Consider the following 20,813-nt stretch of genomic DNA (forward strand, 5'->3'; position numbering starts at 1 on the left):
AGTCAGACTACATAGTAAAATTTCGAATTCATCAATTGGTTGCTATGAGCCAAGTTGTACTAGTTCGCAAGTGACTACATTTGTACCAGTTGCAAAGTGGCCAATTACAGATGCCAGCAAAGGTAAATATTTTTTTACTACTATCAATAGGGATGCTTCATAAGTCAAGAATGCATGCAATGAGTGTTAGATGAATACGAGAATTATGTGAATATAATATTAATGGATAAATCATCTGATTTTTTTCTTTTTTTTTATCTACAGCTTTTCATGTTTAAAATGAGAAAATATAAGATAATGCTGAGAAAGTTTAAATAGAAATAGAGCAACATAAGTTAAAATTAGGAAAATGTTCATCAAAAATAATAAAAAATATAAAATTTTATTGGAAATACACAGGATTACCGGACATTATTATTTACAGTTTGTGTCAGAAAACAGAAACCGCGATTGTTTATGCAGTATAAAATATATATCTAAAAAACTTTTTTTACATGAAAGTATGTAACGGGTTATTCAATAGGTGCGCTTCAACTTTTTTCCGATAGGGAGGGCGAACGACGCAATATTTTTTATTTTTCGCTTGTCATTTGTAAACTTCATTAGTATACATTTCATCATGGAACGCTACACACTTGAGCAACGATTGCAAATCGTGCAAATTTTTTATGAAAATAATCGTTCTGTTGCTGCTACTTTAAGAGCATTACGGCCATTTTACGGTCCATTTAACAAGCCGTCCCGTTTTGGGGTTATGTGAAGTCATTGGTCTACAGTAACAAGCCGGCGACGATTTGTGAGCTCAGAGCCAATATTGAACGCGAAATTGCTGGAATTTCGGCTGATTTATGCAAAAGAGTGGTCGAAAATTGGGTTCAACGATTGGACTTCGTAAAACGTGCACGCGGTGGTCATGCAAAAGAAATCGAATTTCATACTTAAATGTATATGTTCAAACTGGATAATAAAAAAAACTTAGTTAAAAAAGTCAAACCGTTTGTGTTTTATTCAAAAAAGTTCAAAAGTTGAAGCGCTCTTACTGAAAAACCCTATACAAAACTACGAGTCGCAATTCCTCAACATGCCGTGTAGTCTCCATCGTTGTCGCCCTATACCCTGGCATCTTCTTCATGCTTTGAAGCAGCTTTTCTGCGTAGCTCGTCGACAAACAGGATTAGATTTTGCGAACTCGACGAACGAGTTGCTTTAAATCATGAACTGGCCTTCCGGCAAGATGCGTTTTCATAGTTCCCCACACATTTTCAATGAGGTTGGTCTCTGGGGACTGGGAAGGCCAGTCTAATTCTATGACGCCATTTTCTTGTTTTGTTGTTTCTCAATGTGTTTTTCTGAGAGCAGAGGTTGTGATGATGTGGGACGGTCGGATATGTTCGCCTCCTTTAGTCGTCGTTCGATGGTGTCGATACTTACATCTATGCCCTTTTTATCAAGAACTGATCGTGCTTGGCGTGATCATACTTAAAAATTTGGACGATCACTTGATCCTGCTTTTTTGTCGTCAATCGCTTCAAGCGGAAAAGTCACAACACTGATTCCAATTCACAACAAACTTTTTTGAGTTTTTAATAAGTTTACCGCCGCGGCGTAAGATAATTTCGGCCCTTTCGAATGCGTGCATAAAATTACGCCCTCAAAACGCTGCGCGTACTTCTCACACATTTTTGTTTGGTTGCGTTTACGGGAAAGTTTCGAACGACACTAACCTGAGTTAGCGCTGGCGTCATAGCCCTTGAGTGGGACTATTACAAAGCATAAAGCAAAACGAAATATATCTGGAAGTTACAAGAAAAGACCGATTATTTTCATATGGCACAGACTGTGTGTCATTTCTAATTCATTTGGTTATATGATTTAATATCCAAAACTTAACTGTTTTCGCTATTTTTTTTTTCCTAAGAAATATTAGTAAAAATATTCAACTCCCGCCAAAGTACTTGATTGGTGTGGGACCATGTCAGACACGATGACCTCCACAGTCAAGCTGATTATATGTAATTTTAGTACCAGCTCTAATAAAATCCTCTTGGTAATTTTTGTATCAAAAGCACAATAAATTATTAGGTGCGCAACTAAGTTCTCGCTGTTTTTTTTTTATAAAAATACAACTTTATTCTGAAAAAATGGTTACAAGTGAATCATTCAAAGTATTGTCCATCGCTGGTTACTACTTTTTCCTATATTTCTGGTAGATCTCGTATACCGTCGCGGTAAAACTGTTCATCTTTTGAGGCTACCCACGGATCAAGCCATTTTTTGATGTCTTCATATGAATGGAACTGCTGGTCAGCTAGACCAGGTGCCATCGATCGGAACAGGTGATAATCGGATGGCGCAATATCTCTAGAATATGGCGGGTGGGTAGGATTTCCCATTTCAGTGGCAACGTGAGGCCGAGCGTTGTCATACTGTAGAATCCCTTTTTCATGCCTCTCCGCGTATTGCGTCATCTTCTCGCGCAGTGATTGGCTCAATCGCATGAATTGAAGTCGATACCGATTCCCGGTGATGGTTTCGCTGGTTTTAACAATTTGTATACATACATAGCATAACCCTCCCAGCGTGAATATTCGGCCGAGGCGACGACGTAGAAGCATGACCGAGCAGTCCCCATGACTTTCTTTTCTTTGGATTGCTCTAATGAATCCATTTTACATCACTCGCCACGAGGCGATGAAGAAAACCCTTCCTTTTTTGCCGCTGGAGCCGTTGTTCACAGGCGAAAAAACGGCGTTCAACATACCTTGGTTTTAACTCATAAGGAACCCAAATCCCTTGTTTCTGAATCATTCCCAAAGCAGGCAATCACTTGGAAATGGATCGGCGGGTAACTCCTAATACTAAAGCAAGCTCTTCTTGCATTTGACATGGATCCTCACTGAGCAATGCCTCCAATTCAGCGTCTTCGAAAGTTTTTGGCCTTCCTTCACGCGGACTGTCGTCAACATCCAAATCACCGGCTTTGAAGCGTCGAAACCAATCACGGCACGTTGTTTCACTTAAAGCAGCGTCTCGATAAACTTTTTGTAGCTCTCGATGCGCTTCAGACGCCGTTTTTCGAGTGAAAGAGGAAAATCAACACTTCCCGCAAATGACGACTATTCGGCACAAAATCAGACATTTTCACAAAACCAAAAGTATATGATACCAAAACAAAATCACTGATGTGTCGAAGCAGTTTGTTTACCATGCGTCTAAGCTTGGTTTATGATGTTTAGGTTATGATAGAATCGACTAGCACACACTGCTGGCGACATCTATTAACAAACAGCGAAAACTTAGTTGCGCACCTAATATGATGGAGTGACAGTTCTTGGCCGGATATAAGTCAGTGTCGTTCCGGGAAAGTTCCGGGAACGTCTGCTCACATGATCGAGACACTCTCTAGAATCTCATATATGGAAATTGCATTCCTTTGTCCGAGTGCTTACGCTGCATACCGGGCAGGTGCGACGCGTTGTCAGATGTGATTGGAGCCTTAATTGACGTGCGGTTCGTAGCATATATCAGGGCCTGTTTGTGGCATATGTCACTTATAGGGCCGCTGTGTGGTACGAAACGGCGAGAACGGCTATTGGTCGTCGGCATCTGATGGCGTGCCAGCGGATTATGCTGCTTACCTGCATGCCTGTATGCCGTACTGTGATCAGGGATGCGTTGCAGTACGCCTCCTCTTGACCTGGTAGTCATACAGCGTGCTGTTGCCTTCAGGTTGAGAAGGAGGCTTTGTATGCCGCTGCTGAAAGATGCATGGTTATCCGACGGTGGTGTGGAAAGAGGGTATTTGAAGTGTAAGAGACTTTTGAAGAAATGTGTGTTGAATAAGTGGCAAGACCGTTGGGACAATAGTTCCAAAGGCCGTGCGACATATGAGTACATTCGGGATGTTTCATTTGTCGGGAAAAATGCTAATTTTGGATTTCCCTTATCCTGGGTTTGCATGAGAGGCGGCTGAAATGGGGTCTTCAAGAGAGGGCTGGGTGCATGTCCTCTGCGAATACCCGATGTACTCAGACATTAAGGATCTTGTGAGAGTGGGAATTAGTGGGATCGATGGACGATATGATGTGTGTGGTGTGATCTCCCGCCGTCGGAATGTCGAACTATTAGGTCAGTATGCGCGTAAGATTTGTAGACGGCGAAGAAAGTTTAAGGCGTTCAGCTGATTAGTTTTAGTTTGTGTGTGCTGTTGGGGGAATTGGGGTATGACCACCAGTCCAGAGCTGTATGGAAGCCCAACTGGTAGTAGTCTGGACTACGAAGTCTGACCGGAGTGTCTGGTAGCACGGGGAGCAGGTGCCCTCGGAGCTTGCTTCGACCTGTTCTTAAGGTAGACCCTTTGGAGAGTATCGTGGTGGTTGTGGTTTAACACCCAAATTCGCGTAAAGCCTTTTTGGCTCGATACGGGGGTGCCGGAGACACACTATGGCAGAGGTTTAGATAGGACTCGAAGACCTCCAAAGTGATTAGTGTGTCCATTCCGCATTGCCAATTGGTACCATTTAATGCTTTTTGCGATTTTGGGGCGTTGATCATGGATTTCAACCGAAGTGCTTTTGAACACCGTGGTGTCGGACCGGCGGTACTCACATAAAGAACATCGGCGCAGTACTCTGCACACTTTGGTCACAAAATTGCTATTGCTAATGCAAAATGCTTTAATGAATGCAAATAATTCACAGGCCTGCCACAACCAGTAAACATCAGAAAATCGCAAAAATACCACAGTTAAGGATTATGAATTATTTCAAATATTTTATAAAAATTTTCTAATTACTTTTTCTCCAAGTGCTTTGCTCTTTGCATATTTCCAACATTAATTAAATGCTTTAGATAATATAAATGCAGGTATATATTTTTTTTTTATAATTTTTAATATGAAATGCCTTTGTAATGCCCTCCATTTACCAACTTCATAAGCCAGCCACTCAGCCACTTACTATATTCCATTTATTTTAATCACTTTTTTCAAACAATTTTCCCGCATTTTTTCATACATTTTTTCTTTTTTTTCAATTATTCTTATTTTATGTACTCTGCTTGCTGAAGTGCGGGAATTTGTGTTTTTGAAGCTTTGTTATTTACCGTTACAAAGTAGTGATAATGCCAACTAGTTGCACTAACAAAAGCAAAATACAAAAAAAAAAAAAAAATGGGAAAAAAGCGATAACAAATAACAGTAAAGTGGATTGGGCATCGTCATATCACCCGTCAACACAAAGCAAGTGCAACAATTTGTCTAACTGTCCGTCCATACACCTAACAAACTATCTGCCTGTTGAATTGCCATACACAGGCTGTCACTCCCCTCCCAACTGTTTTCACCTGCTCCTCCTACCTCTCGCTCACTCACCTACAACCACCCGTCTACCTTCCAACCTTCATTTGATTGGTTTGAGTGCCCTCAACGTGGTTGTTTGAGTGTGTCTGAGTAGCAGAACAACAACAACAACAGCAACCAAAATAACAACAACACGCAACATTGCAGGTGAAAATTATTAGACTAACTAGAGAAAATAACAACAAGCTAACAACTTTGTTTACGCGCCACGTGCCACACGCACACTAACTCACTCACTCACTCACTTGCCACATAGTATGTATTATGAGCACTTGCTACATGCCACAAGTACTGTTGCTGCTACAACGACTTCACTACCAAACCTGTTATGCAACAAATTGTTATTTATTATTTGCTTGCTTTTGGCTTTTGTGGCAACGCAAAACTTGTTAAACCACGTAGTATGCATTTGTGTGTGCGTGTGAGTGTGTGGGTGTGTGTACGTGTGTGTTAATTTGAAGCTTGGAAAAGCTCTTCTTAAAACAGTGAAGGGGTTTCAATGGCGAAATAGCAAAAAAGCGTATAGTTACAATGTCAGTACGCTCGCATTCGCTTAGTCAAGACCACTTGAGACTGTTTTAAAAAATATTTTAAAATATCTGCCTGCCATATTATTGTTAAAAATATATAAAATTTTGATTCTACCATATTTACAATAATTTTACATGCACTTTAGTTGTGTGAACTTCTCTGTTATTTTTTCTACGGTGTACTTGTGGAAGTTGTGTTTCGCAGATGCGATATCTGAAGTAGCCGAAAAGTATGCAATGATGCACTTCACGACTCTCGTTAGTTACTGTTTGACTAAATGTGAAAAGTTGGTGTAGGACAAATTGAATGTATGCAATGAAGAATATGCAGGTTTAGTGATATTTGTTAACAAACTAATTTGCACTTTACTTTAGAGCAACATCACTGAAATTACGAGGAAAAAAAATTTATTTTATTAAAAAAATATTATTTTGTTTTATTAAGAAAACAAAGAAAAATGGAAAATTAATAATATTTGAAGTAATTTTTGAACATACATTTCGATATATCTAAAAAAAATTGGTAAAATATCATACAATTGCGACATTATAGATTTTCTCCAGAGATATAATGAATTTGAGGCGATCTTCGGCACGCACTATAATTTTGGCACCAGTGAATCTGAAAAAAAAAAAATCTAAGTAATCTAAGTAAGTGCAGCTAATGAATAACTTAGACGGGAAAATTGTTGGAGATGGAGGTGAAAATTATACTTGAACTGTTAAATCATATTTCGATAAAATAGCATTTAAAGATTTCAACGCGGGCGTGGACGCAGGCGATAAAGATCGAACGCCATGCGAAAGCGTTCCAGGGTGGGCGACGGTATCAAATAACAGGGGTTTTTTTAGTTTCAGGATTAGGCATTTAAACCTTCTCATCCTTAAAAAAAAGTGCGTAACAAAGTGAAACTTTCAAGGTAGACAAAGAAAGAGGGAGCGACCCGAGAAAGAGAGAGAGGAGAGAAAGGTCATGTATCATGTATTTCTCTTACCTCCGTTCTTTCCGGTTTCTAACAAATGCTCATAGGCTTTGTTGTAATTGTGTATTCTATGCAACAGCAAATACGATAAAATATAAAACTTAATACGCATGGAGCCGTTTCATATCAAATAGTTACCTTCATTCTCGTATTCGCTGCACTCGAACCATAAGAGGCCGGTTAAATTCTTCTACATATATTAGGTGAAGGGGAATCCTTTCCTGCATCACATTGCTCGTTTAATTCGCGCATATTTCTGTGCTACGTGATAGATGCAAAGAACGGTGCATTGAAGCGACCAAGTTATCTTCCAACTTTATTTCGTTCACATAACTTGACGGCGTATATATCGAATCTAACTGAAACAAAAATACAGATTAATTTAATACTAAAAATTTGTAATCTCCATATTTACCCTGACTAATATTACGTGCGGTACAAATCGAGTTTTCACTGTCGCTATGTCTATGAGTCAACTCCTTTTGGTATGTGGCAATTGTTTGTTTCAATTCCCGATTTGCATTTTGATAGATGTGGTACGGTAAACATCAATTGAAACTAACAATTGCCACATACCAAAAGGAGTTGACTTCAATGCGCGCCAAACTAATTGAGCTTCAACGCTTAAGAATAGGAACAGAGCCGATTGCCGCGATCGCATGCTTTCATTTGTGACAAATAATTTGAAAAATTTTGTGTCTTCTTTACGAGAGATTGATATAAACATAATGAGAAGTTCTAATGTTGGCGTAAGTTCCCAAAGGGTAACCAATGAAGAAGAATCAGAAGATGAGATTACTATGCACAGAAGTGGCGAAGGTCCAACATTTATGAGGCAGTCCATAAAATACCTAATGAATTTGGATATGGAAAATAGACAACCCAAAGAGAATATTGTAACAAAACGTGGTAAACAGGAATGGATTGGAATTTCGATTTTAGAACTAATTTTTGCAATTTATTCATTTAAACTAAATTGTTAAAGCTAAGAAGGAAGCAACGGGAGCTCTTCACTTCAACACTCTTTAACACAAACAAACGAAATCATTGATCTAATCAATAAAGAAAAACAAAACAAGCTTGCCTCGCAGGACATAGATCCCTTCAGAAAAAGCTCACGCCTGGCTAATTCACCGGCAAGATCTCCCACGGACCGGACTTGCCGAGTCGCAGAGCCACAAAGCATTACGGGTGCTGGCTCACCCACTAACAGATCAGCGCAGAAACAAGATCTGGAAACGAAAAACTCATTCAGCAAACTGGGGGAACAAGTAATGGCCCTCGTGAACATGCTAAACGAAAACGAAGAAAAGCGCCGTACCATCCATCAACCTATGAGGGACGTTATATTTAGCATAAAATGAGAATAGTACACAAACGTCACCCAGGCGAAGAAATACAACAGGGACTAGACGCCAAAAGGATAGCACTGAGGATTCTCCGAGAAGTAAACGGAAAAAGCAGAAGCAGTGAGAAAAATGCAACCGGTAGGGAAAGTTCATGTACCAGCTTCTTCTCACCCAGCCCAGCCGAAGCCAGCAAATGAGTGGACACTGGTAAAAAACAAATACCCAAAAAAGGCCAAACAAGTTATTAGTAAAAGTACGGGAAGAGTAAGACCCGATGCCGTAACAATTGAAAAAACGACTAACTGTTCTTACGCTGATATATTAAAGAATGTGAAAGACGACGAAAAATTCAAGAATTTCGCTGAATCATTTTCGAAAATAAGGAGAACCCAAAAAGGAGATCTCTTAATCGAACAGACGAAATCGGGCCAAAAATCTATCCATTATTTTTTTCTCTTTTTCAGTTGAAGCAAGGAGGACTACAACTTAACTCAAGAAATGAAGCCGCATGCAGTTATCGTCGCTATAAATGCAAATCACACCTATTTAGAAATCTCAGGCGGCTATACAGAATCTGTTGCAAAACAAACAAAAAAATACCTAGAACGTTCCGACACTGTTCGATCTACAGAATTCATTCAAAAAGTGCATGCGATCATTGACACGAACACTTCAAAATCAATGAGAGTCCTTGCAAGGAACCTTAATGTTTCTGAGAGTCTTATCCGTCGAATTGCCCATGAAGATCTCCGGTATAAATCCAATGTTATGCGCAAAAGGCAGTTTATGTCGGAGCCAACATGAGAACAGTGAGTTAACTGATCAAAACGCCTTCTAAACAAATTTCAACAGACTGAAGCGCCAGAGATGTTATGGTTTTTTCTGACGAAAACAATTTCAACACGACCAAAAGCGAACCGCAAAAATGGTAGATGGTTGTGTTTAAATTCTGCAGAGGTTCCTGTTGTCATGCACGCTAAGTTTCCAGCCACTGTGATGATTTTAGGTGCTGTGAACAACAAAGGGCATAGCATGATACACACACATTTCTTAACTTAAGGATTTCGAATGAATTTTGTTTCACTCGAAGTTCTGGAGACAGTAATAAAATCCTAGTACACTGTTCAAGTACGCGGTAACAGCCCATACATGTTTCAGCAAGAGCATCAAATAAGCATCCTCATGATACCATTTCTTCTCTAAAGCCTGCAATTAATACCGTTATGGTCAGTTTGAAGAAGAAGCATTTGGATCAGGCATGCGATCGTTTCCGCACTCGGATCGAGCAAGTTTTTGCAGCTAATGGAAATTTTATTGACTTATTTTAAAAATAAAAGCTCATTAGTTATACCCTTAAGTTGTGCTCAAAGGCCGTGCAGTTTAACGGCTTGCAGTCTATTAAAAAATCAGTCTCAAAAAACTGTTGTGTTTCTAACTTTTCTCCCAAAATTCTTGGGTATGGTTTTCTCGGTGTGCACGCAGTTTGGACCCCTGGGCATGTCGGTGTCGGTTTTAATGAACGGGATGATTTGGCTGCAAAAACGCAGTCGACTGTTGTTCCATTGTGAGTTTAAATTTCACTGTTGAAGAGGCACTGAAAAATATGCACAGTACGATATTTAGGGATTGGTATTCTGGCTTTTTGGAATGCTCTAATTTACACCCTAGCCTATGTGCTAGACTAAATGAGGCTCTGGCAGCAAACCCATGGTGTTACAAGTGAAGATTTCAAGTTAAAAATATCAATAGAATTAACAAGATTTTGATTGGAAAGACTTACGCTGCTGTGGCGAAATTAAATCGTACATTCACCAGATTTTTAACTGCTGATTTATTTTGATTTTCAAATAATGCACTTGCCACTTTTAATTTGTTTTTAAATGAAGTGATTTTTTCTTTTTGAATGCAAGTCATAATTTTTGACCTCAATATGACCCGGCATCGGTAGTTTAGCGTAAGTGTGCACTAGCCGGCCATTCCAGAAGTTGTGGGTTCGAATACCACGTAAAGCACGGGCCTCGCACTTTTCCAACTTTACCTACTTTCCCTGTTTCTCCACAAATAAACAAAAACAAGAAGTTCCTGCAATTCCATTGCTCAACCCCAAACACTTATCCTTTCCATCCTTACTCCCACACAATAGTCTGCGCATTATTTGCATTGTAGCTGCTAAAACAAGTAAAAAAAAAACAAAGAAAAACACACAGTTACACATCGCATCAAGTGGTGCCAGCAAAAGGAAGCGGGCGACAGCGGTAATAGCGCAGATACACGAAATTTAGCGAAGTCCTCAACCATCTGTGCGATCCTTCCGCCAGAAAAATGTGAGACACAGATGGCGCTCCAAGCAGTAAGAAGGCGTGGTTCCTAAGCAACGACAGGTGGGCTCTTCCACTACTTAGGACTGGTAGCGGCAGGCTAATCACCTACCCTGTCAGAAATCAAAAAAAATCAACGAAACCAACGCAAGAGTGGTGATTCTTCCAGAATTCAGCTAGCGCTTCCGCACCATTTTGTTGCCACATCCTCGTTACCAACTTATTTAACGGTTATTTACAGCATGACTATATCCAGACTGTGCGGTTTAAAAACCTTATTAGGTTGTTGACACCTAAGCCAGACATTTTTTTCGAGACTCTCGAACAGCGGTTTGCACAGGGTTAACATTCTCTCCTTCCATACAGCAGGGCATTCACAGAGCAAATGGAAGATTGTTTTCTTTTTCTCCGGTTGTTTACAACTGTGACAGTATGTATGGTGAGGGATACCCATTTTGGGCTTGTTCTCCGATAGACCAAAAGCCAGTTATAACTGTCGTTAGCCTACAGGCATCCCGTCGTTTCATGCTTATTAATGCCAACGATTGCATGAGGTTGTAGGTGGGCCATAACGTTCTGCTAATTTTGCATTTTGTCTGGTCTCTTCATCTACAATCAGCGATTCGGAGGCATTTTAGGGAAATTGCACTCTTGACTGCACCTAATGGCGTGAATACCGAGTCCGCAAGAGCGTTATTCATGACAGACCCCCTCTTGCCAGTTCATCTGCATTTTTGTTACCTTCAATGTTCCGATGCCCCGGGACCCAGATTAAGGTAATTTTATGGTTTCCACTCAAGGGGGAGAGGCTATGCCTACTTTGTTCCACCACTTTAGAGGTTGTTGTAGCCGAACTCAGTGCCTGGATTGCAGCTTGGCTATCGAAAAGAATAGCGATATTGCCCTTAAAAGAAAAATCTGCGATTAGTAGCCTAAAAGCTTCCCAATTGGCAGTACTTCCGTCTGGAAGACACTGCAAATAAACAAACTGTGTTTTGTGTTGTTGTTGTTCATACTTTTCATTAGTCAACAATAGAGCATTCACATGCAATATGCATTTTCATTTACTGTAAACAACGTTTGCAACAACAGCAACAAAATCATTGAAATAACTACAAAGTAAATCTAGCAGAGCTTAATGCCTGGTTGTGTAAGGAAATGGATGAAAAATGAAGAGAAAAAATTCAAAAAAAAGTAGAATATGAAAAACATAATAACAAAAACAGATTTCTAAGAACAACAAGGAAAGCAATGACATGCGTAAAAAATGGAAAAGGAATATGGGAAAAATACATTCTGAAAATGTTGCAAAAAATAGTTCGAGGCATAATGGGATTCTGCACAATTCACCAGATATAAAATTTGAGCGGAGAAAGCAAGGTGAAGTGCGTGGGAGTGAGTTGCACAGAGCGAGTCCAGAATCTAGCTTATGAAAAGGTATTTACGAACGGCAACGAAAATAAATCACATCACGTTCGATATTGAAAAACGTTTCACACTTTATCTGCAAATCAGCAACGTTGACAGGACAACTGCGCATAAGCAAAAAAAAACTTATGGATGTCTAGAAATAAACCATTTCGTTTTTTAATACTCACCCATACCTACTTAGTAGCCACCCGCTTCAGCTCAACTAAATAACACGAACTCAATTTTCATGCACTCCCATATTTTCCACATCAGCAACAGAATCAACATACAAACAATTTTAAGTAAAAATCTGCAAAAAGCAGGAACAAATAAGTACAAAGCCAAGTAAAAAAAAAACTACAAAATGTGTGCAATGAACCGGACAACCATTAAGGCTCACCAGCATAGTTATCAGGCAGGGCAGATATCCCTTTTGATCGTCGGCTATAGGGCGGGTGAAGTTCGTTATCAACGCGCAAAGTCAATGTCAACAAGAAATTGAAACGGAAACGGAAATGGCAGTGGCAGTGGCAGTTTTAGCAGCAAAAGTACTAGCGGAACCAGTAGTTATGGCATAGTAATAGTGAGTGCGCGTGTGTGTGTGTGTGTGTGTGTGTAGAAAGCAACAAAAACAGGAGTGAATGAAAGAGCAAACGACCTCTTTGCTATGTAAATAGCAAATGTAAAAGATATTTTCATCCCAGTCAGTCAGCTGAGTTGGCTATTGGACGAGGTGGCTATAATAGAAGGCGGCGGGGCAGTGGAATGTGTGAAATGTGACAAATGCATTGATCTGTGCCTGTGGAGTACGATGGACTTTGGGGAGCTCATAGCGATCCTGCTACAGCCGAGAGTAGGTACTACAACTATGTTTTAGTGAATACCCACGATGAAAAGAATAATAAAAAGGCGTCGATCGTGGTACCGCTACTTCGCGCTCAGTGAATTTGACAGAATCGCTGTGTGTTTGACGTCATATTTGTGCAATTTATTGGTAAGTTGTTTGTGTAATTTCATATTTTTCTTGCATTCTTCTTCGCATTTTTGTATTTCTCCTCTCTGATGAGCGTATTCTTGGATTCCATCATTCTCGGAAAATACCGAAAATTGCACATTTTGTACAATACCAAACGGCTCTTTTGGAATTTTGCGGATGCAAGTGGGGAAAGTCACTATTTGCCGTCTACTTGGGAGTGGCCAAAACCATTTCTTCTGCTGGCCCAAGTAGCTCACAACTTCCGGGCTTAGCCCAAGTATCCTCTGGGTAGCTTTTGGACGCCCTTTCGAGAGCGAGCTAATGTGAGAAGACGATGCAACCCAGGATAGCTGGCTGTGCGCTGGATTTGAAACCCGCCGCGTAAAAAACCTTTCCCAATGAAAACACGAACTCGAACTCGGATGAGAACTGACTATACTGATGACGACCACTGCAAACGATCAAAGGATTACGATTTGAGGGCATGCACCGGGAATATTTGGTCCCTTAATGGGGAAGATGCCTCTGTCCGGCCGGTTGATGTCCTCGTAAGAAAAAAGTTTGACATCACCGCCATTCCAGAGATGCGCTAGACGGGGCAAAGCAAGATAAACATAGGACCTTGCGCTGTCTACTGCAGCTGCCATGAAAATTGTACCAGAAAGTTCGGCGGCATGCCGAAGGTTTCAAGACCGGGCGCGTTTTCTTGTAAAAACAAAGACGGCGATCCTCGGATAACTAATTAAATGATTTCGGCCACCACTATTTTCTCTCTTTTGCTAACCGGCGCCATGAGTAGAAGCCAAGCCTTTCTCTACCTGATCTTTGCAACGTAGAGGAGGCCTTTCTCTTCCTCTGCTACCACCAGCTGGTACCGCATAGAATACTTTCAGCGCCGGAGTGTTTGTATCCATTCGGATTACGTGACCCAGCCAACGAAGCCGCTGGATCTTTATTCGCTACACTATGACGTATGTCATCGTAAAGCTCGCACAGCTCATTGTTCCATCGCCTGCGACTCTCGCCAACGTCGGAGGCCCAAAAATCTTCCACAGAATCTTTCTCTCAAACACTCCAAGGGACGCCTTATCGGATATTGTCATCGTACAAGCTTCTCTACCTCTTTCATATTACTTTTCTTATTTCCATTTACCTAATTTACCTAATTTTTGTTTACACTAATCGTCACTATTTCGAACTCTCTTCTTAGTACTCTCTTAGTACTAGTCAAAGGCCTGTTGAACTCAATTTGTGGTGGCATGAAATCCGTACTTGTGCTATTCCTGCCTTGCATTGCGGATAAGAAGGAAGTAGGTTTACTTTAACCCTTCAAGTTTCCTCTGCGCTAAACTCAGCGGTAGAAACTAGGCGCTGATGCGTTGCACATCTCATTGTTGAATATGCAGCGACGAGATTAGTTTACACAATTCGAATAATTTTTCTGCAAATATATTACTATTATTTATTTCAGAGTTTCAAAATTTTCAAATCAGTGCTGACCAATACTCGGTCATTTATTTAACTCTTTTTCACTTGGCCACAATTGAAAAACTTCAGTCAACAAATCTAATTTCCATCTTAGAAACGCTCAGTAACATTTTTGGGTGGCAAATTGGCAAGCAACCCATACCGCGCCAGATTTACACACCCTTTAAGTATCACAGACTATTTTCCAACACAAACGAAAAATTACCACAATTCCATTACACGAACAGTGATTGATTACAAAGCTAATCAACTACAATAACTTCAGCTACTGCGACACTTTTTTTTATTTGCTCCTGCCTAGATCCCACAGGAGTAATGAACTTCTTTACAGCCAAGTCGAAGAGCACAAAAAGTCTTGGGAGAATTGTCAATAGTAGCTATTCGCTTATTCATCTTGAACTCCCACAGCCGTAATGTCCTGTTATGTGAATGGAAGGAGGCGATTGCTGCTGATTTTTGCTGCTTTCCATGCCTATTTGTCAAGCAATAAATCAATAAAATGAAAATATTATCACATCGCAAAGGTGTCAGTCGATGATGTGGCAACATTGTTAGAGAGAAGGAAATTTGTGGCAAAGGGCAGAAAATTTGATTAGAAGTGGTGACAAGTGGTTGGTTGAGTAATCACAGGTGAATTCTGCAGAAGTATGAAGTTGAGTATGATTTCCCCTATGCAGTAAAATTTGTTGGAATATTGATTGTAGTTATATTGATGGTAGTTTGGATATAAAGGGTACTAATAGTTTTATTTATATTAAAAGTATATTAAAAAAATAAGCAATTTTGCGATATAACTTTCCGAGAAAAAGCAAAGATATTTTTCTTGTTATTTGTGATCAGTAAGCCACTTGCTAAAAATTATGGTATTCTGAGATCTTCACATTCGAAAGGAAGCAATGAATGCGGCGTACAGGCTCAAGTTAAACGGAGATTGAGGAAATGAAGTAAGCACTGGCCACAGTCAGATATACCACCAGTTGTCGGAGCGTTGCACACTGTTCTCGATGCCGGTGGATAATCGGGTGCCTGTCGTTAGCTTCGGTAGCAAGTATGACGTTTTAATCCCAGATAGAGATCAATGGTTAACCTATTAACAGGATATCAGCACACTTTCTACAACGATGGATCCAAAACCGGTGATGGAAGCGGATCTGGATGGTACTTAGACGAATACACTAAGTACTCCTATGCCACAGGACAGATGGCCACGGTATTCCTTACGGAAGTCTATGCCATTTTGAATGTGGCGTACTGGCTAATTGAGAAAAAGTGGCGGTATTGGAATTTGTAGTGACAGTCAAGCTGCACTGAAAGCCTTGCTAACCCACGCTGTGCTTCGAAGTTAGTCGGTGAATGTAAGACAAAACTAAACAATGTTGCAATACACAACAAAGTTAGTCTTATTTGGGTGCCTGGACATTGGGGTATTGCAGGGAACGAGTTAGCTAATAAACTGGCAAATGAAGGCTCTGCAAGTATGCCACTAGGCCCTGAACCCTTTCTAGGTGTCAATTCCGCATCGATTCAACTATGGATTGACGACTGCATGAGGTCTACCCACAGAGGTCGTTGGTCTGAGTTGAACTCGTGCAGATTTGCCAAGTGCTTTGTGACAGAACCAAACAGGAAAACAGCGACTGTTCTCCTAAAACTCAGCAGGAAGGACCTTAGATTACTAGTAATCACAAGGCACAACGTCTGTGGCCAGCATACGGCTACCATGGGGGTCGTGGACAGCCGATATGCCTATCCTGTCTTGAAGATGACGACACTGCAGAGCATTTTCTCTGTAGCTGTCCTGCAATTTCCAGAATCAGACTTAGGATATTGGGTTGCGATACACTGAGTATGGTCAAAGTTCATACTCTTCCTCTTCCGAATCTCTTAGAGTTCATCAATAAGTCCAAGAGATTTGTGGAAGAATGGCGTCAAACTAATTTATCCGGGACTGCAGGTGACTATTTGGACTAAATAAGGACGATGAAGCAAAATAAGAAATTGTAAAAGGTGACATGAGTGTAGGGCTCGTTAAATATGACATTGAAATCAGATTCGAAAAATTGGCGGACTCTACCACAAAAACCTTGTGGAAAAAGTTTTTAGCGAGTCAAAATCTGAAGAAAATAACTTCCGCAGCCCTAACAAGAGGCAAAACAACTTTGCAATTTTTTTTTTATAATTTCTTGTGTATAGATAGCTTGATGGATAGATTTGAGGCTTGCACTTTGATCTCATAGTCTTTTGTGTCCTCTACTCATCACAGTACCTCATCCCAACCCAGTTCCCTTATTAAACTTAAGATAAGATTAGGTTGGACCGCGCTTAATGCCTTTCTTCTGACTGCAATTGGGCGCGGTGTCCCAACCTTCTCCGCGTTAAAGCAACGCATTCAAGGAGAAGGTGTATTGGGGTCTTCAGAGTTTGGCCGACAAGGGTCAATGGGCCGTATCTCAATCATGTGCAGATGAGTGCGCAATCTGCAATGGCCTGCGAGAGTGCCCATGAATATTCTCAGTTTATCCTTAGGTAGGGTTATGAGTTTCCTAAACCTCTTTGGGTTGTACAACCTCAGCCGCCCGTCCCCTCCCCCCCTTTTTCTTCTCCCCCTCAGTAAAGATTTCGCCTGGCGTTGCCCCATAATTCAGTAATGGTAAAGGTGGCACGCATTAGACTGAGGCCTTTGTGCCCTGCGACCAGATTGATCTATTGTGCGCCGCTAAGTTCTTAATTTTATTTGTTTAGTATTGCAAAGAATCGAAACAGCTTCTTAGGAGGGAGCATTTGTATGCCTTCATCCTCTAGTAGGTACGAGCCCAAAATTCGGTGTCTTCTGTGGCCTTATGCTTCACAGTTGGTGATTAATTGTTCCATGGACTCCTCTTCATCACAGCAGTACCTGCATTAACTGCCGCTAGATAGTCCCATTGTATTGAAATATTTATTGCAGGCAAAGTGGCCTGTAAGTGCTTCACAAAGTAATCTGAGGCCCTTTTTGTCTAAGGTTAGAGCAGATTTTGCTCTGTTGGCTTTAAAGTTCAGGAACTTGTTGGAGTGATTAAGGCCGTTTTTGCCGTTCCAGTATTCTTTGGTTTTTTGTCTTCTTTTCTTGGGTTCATTTTGGGTTTCCTGTTTTAGTTTGATTTTTTTAAAGCCGAAAAATGGGGTTGGTCAAATGAACGGCAGGGCCCGTCCCTTTTTTGGCATAAAGTCTACCTTCTCGTTTCCTTCGTGTCGCTCATGTCCTGGTACCCAAATCAGGGAAACCTGATTGAGAGTCGCCAGTTTGTTGAGTGCGTTGTTACACTCTTTAAGGACGTTTGAATTGAACGTAAAGCTGTTTAAGGCTTTGAAGGCTGATTAACTGTCCGAAAGTATTTTAATTTTCACTCTTTCGAAACCTCTTTTGGATACGATTTACACTGTTTCCATTATGACGAAAAGCTCCGCACGGAAAATTGTGGTATCTGTGTTCGGGGCTAAAGATTTGTGTGCTCTAAGGCCCCTAGAGCATTTTGAATCCCTCTGTACGCCACAGCGCCATAATTTAGTGCCAGCTAAACTCCCTTAGCCTTAACTCTTCATGTGCATATCTGATTCGTTAGCTTCACAGTACTGCACCTTAAACTGTAGAGAATTTCGGTATCACCAAACAACTTTTTTCATTCTTCTAAGAACTGCGTAAATATTGTTTTTTTATTATAATTAGGCTATTTGACATTAAATTTTCAAAAATATTATATCATTGTTCCAGTCTTTATGAGTTCCACACTTTGCTCTTATATTCCCCAGAATATATTTTTTATTTAATCCATCTCAAGTACTTTAAAATGCATTCCACGTTTACTATCGAACTATTTTTCTAAATTCATAAACAAAAAAGTTATAACACTTCAAGCCGTTTTCCATCTCTTGGAGATGTCAAATAACAATTTATAATAAAAAATAAATAATTCGTCGAGTAAAAAAAATTTTTTTTTTCATTTTTAAATTATTTCAATTTAAAAAATTTCAATTAATTAAATAAAAAACAAAAATTAAAATAAAAACTAAAAAAAAAATTCTTTTTTTTAGTTTTTTTCTTTTATTTTTTTCGCCCTTTAAATTAATAAAACTTTTTTTGTGTCGAGTCCCCTCAACATAAGTTTTAATCCCAGGGGTGGACTTTTCCAACTTTTTTTTCACACTCAATCTTTTTTTCATTTTTAAATTATTTAAATTTAAAAAATTTCAATTAATTAAATAAAAAAAAAAATTATTCCTTTTTTTTAGTTTTTTTTCTCTTATTTTTTCGCCTTTAAAACTACAATAATAATTTTTTTTTTTTTTGTGTCGAATCCCCTCAACATAAGTTTTAATCACAGGGGTGGACTTTTCCAACTTTTTTGTTCAAACCCAATCTAGCGTACATCCAAGCATTGAGAGGCCTACAGACAGTCTCTGGTTCTATATAAGGAATGACTCGACTGATATTCGCCTTAAAAGCGCATATCGATAGTTTTGGGAAATTAGTTTTAGTAAACTATCGATATCGTCAAAAAATCGATATTATATCGATTACCCAAAAGATCGACAGTTGAATGGGGTATGTACCATGGCGCGCCATTCCGCTGAAGTCAAAAGTAGATCAAGTCCTTTCCTACAAATTGAACTCAGAAACATTCAATCATTCTAGCTCGAAAGCGTTCAGTGTTCATTTTAAATTATATCCCCAGCAGCATTACTCTATCTACCACCCAAAAAAATTCATTTGCTCTTTAATAAATTTTTTGTTTTCTTTACTGCCTGCTCCAGGCGAATCTATGAAAAATCGTATCGGTAAATCAGCTGATTTTTTTTTTGTTTCTTTCGACGTGTCCATGTAAATTGCTTTGACAATCAAACATACAAAGCATTGTTGTTGGTCTAGTGCCTCCACCTTTAATGAATACGCCTGCTATACAACAACGCTTGTCACCCAGAGAGACATGTTAACAGAAGAATGTTAAGAGATGAATGTTAAGTGGGGAATTTTAACAGGCTGTTCAGGCACCAGTGCCTTTTATTTTATTTGTTGGTACTGAAGTTTTTGCCGTTAATTTGCTTTTGTTTTTCTTCCTTTTAATTCAATTTATGGGATTTCTAATTATCTGCACATATGTATGTATTTTTCATTTTTAAATTTGTCACAATCAGGGCATTTCACATACATAAGCAAGGCCATGAAGAGATGAAATTTTATCTGATATTACTTTTAAGCATTTTTTTTGTACTTTTTTTGCTTTTGTTGTTGTTCACTGACTTTCCACTCAGTGCCTATCGTATATATATATGCTCTGCATTTTCCTATCACTTATTCAGTCGAAATATTTAAATATTTTTTATTTAAATTTTTTTATATTTTTACAATTCACTCAATAACTGCAGCTTGCATTTCATTCTAGCTATCGCACTCTTGAATACACAATATTAATATTTTTCCTCTCCTTTTCTCATTTATTTTTTCTCATTGCAGCTGCAATACGCCTCAAAGTATGCATTCGGCTATCGCATACGTGATTTTAATACCGGCAATGATTTTGGCCACAAACAGAATCGTGATTTGGATGGTGTGACGCGCGGTCAATATCATATTTTATTGCCGGACGGACGTATACAGAATGTGATTTATCATGCAGACGATACGGGCTTTCATGCGGATGTCAGCTTCGAAACGGGACACTGAGCGGGTGGGTGACCAACAACCAACCAGACACAGTCAACCAACCAATTCCAACCAATTCAAGCCAATTTGAACCAACTTCAACACAATTCAAGCCAAACAAAGCATGGAATAATCAAAGGGGGCAGTAGATGGTATGCGAGAATGTAGAGGCGTCAGCTAAAATGTAAAAATATGAGTATAAAAAAATATAAAAATTAAAACTGCAGCAGCGCTTGGTGTCAGGGACAAAAACGGCGGTAACAAGAACAACAGCGCTGATAACAACAAGTCAGCGGCCACAAAATCGGCACCACAACATCCATTGATTGGCATCGCGGTTTTCACGGCTCAATTCGATTGCGATTGTTGGTCGTGCACGGTGGCAACGCTCATTCGTGCATACGTGCGTGCATACATTTGTGTGTGTGTGTGCTTTTTATTTACTTTTTCGCTTGCGCGGAGTGCGCTATTGCAATCAGTTGGCTAAGAACAATAAAACAATCGGCATAAATAGGCGATATTAGAATTGCTTGCTGTGGCGCCCAATTATAAATTGTCACATAATTTGATTTGGGTTTTGTTCTATCGAAAATTTTGACATTAAATTCGCTTTTAATTTTGCATGTTTGTGTATTTTCAATATTTTGGCTTTATTTTAGTTTAACTTTTTTTTTTAATTCTTTTCATAGTTTTATCAATAGCTCGGTTTGTTGGGATATT

The 20,813-nt window shown here is 39.6% G+C and overlaps 1 protein-coding gene across 1 annotated transcript in view; it reads left to right on the top strand.

Annotated features, from left to right (window-relative positions):
* Positions 1-20,114, top strand: part of LOC129244345 (uncharacterized) — an 80,525-nt gene extending 60,411 nt beyond the window's left edge. Inside the window, exon 4 of the mRNA XM_054881965.1 lies at positions 19,905-20,114. Within this exon, the coding sequence (XP_054737940.1) occupies positions 19,905-20,114 (210 nt within the window). The remainder of the gene's footprint in view (positions 1-19,904) is intronic.
* Positions 20,115-20,813: the final 699 nt, after the last annotated feature.

This window comes from Anastrepha obliqua, chromosome 4, assembly GCF_027943255.1.
Source record: "Anastrepha obliqua isolate idAnaObli1 chromosome 4, idAnaObli1_1.0, whole genome shotgun sequence".
In the NCBI taxonomy this organism is placed as follows: domain Eukaryota; kingdom Metazoa; phylum Arthropoda; class Insecta; order Diptera; family Tephritidae; genus Anastrepha; species Anastrepha obliqua.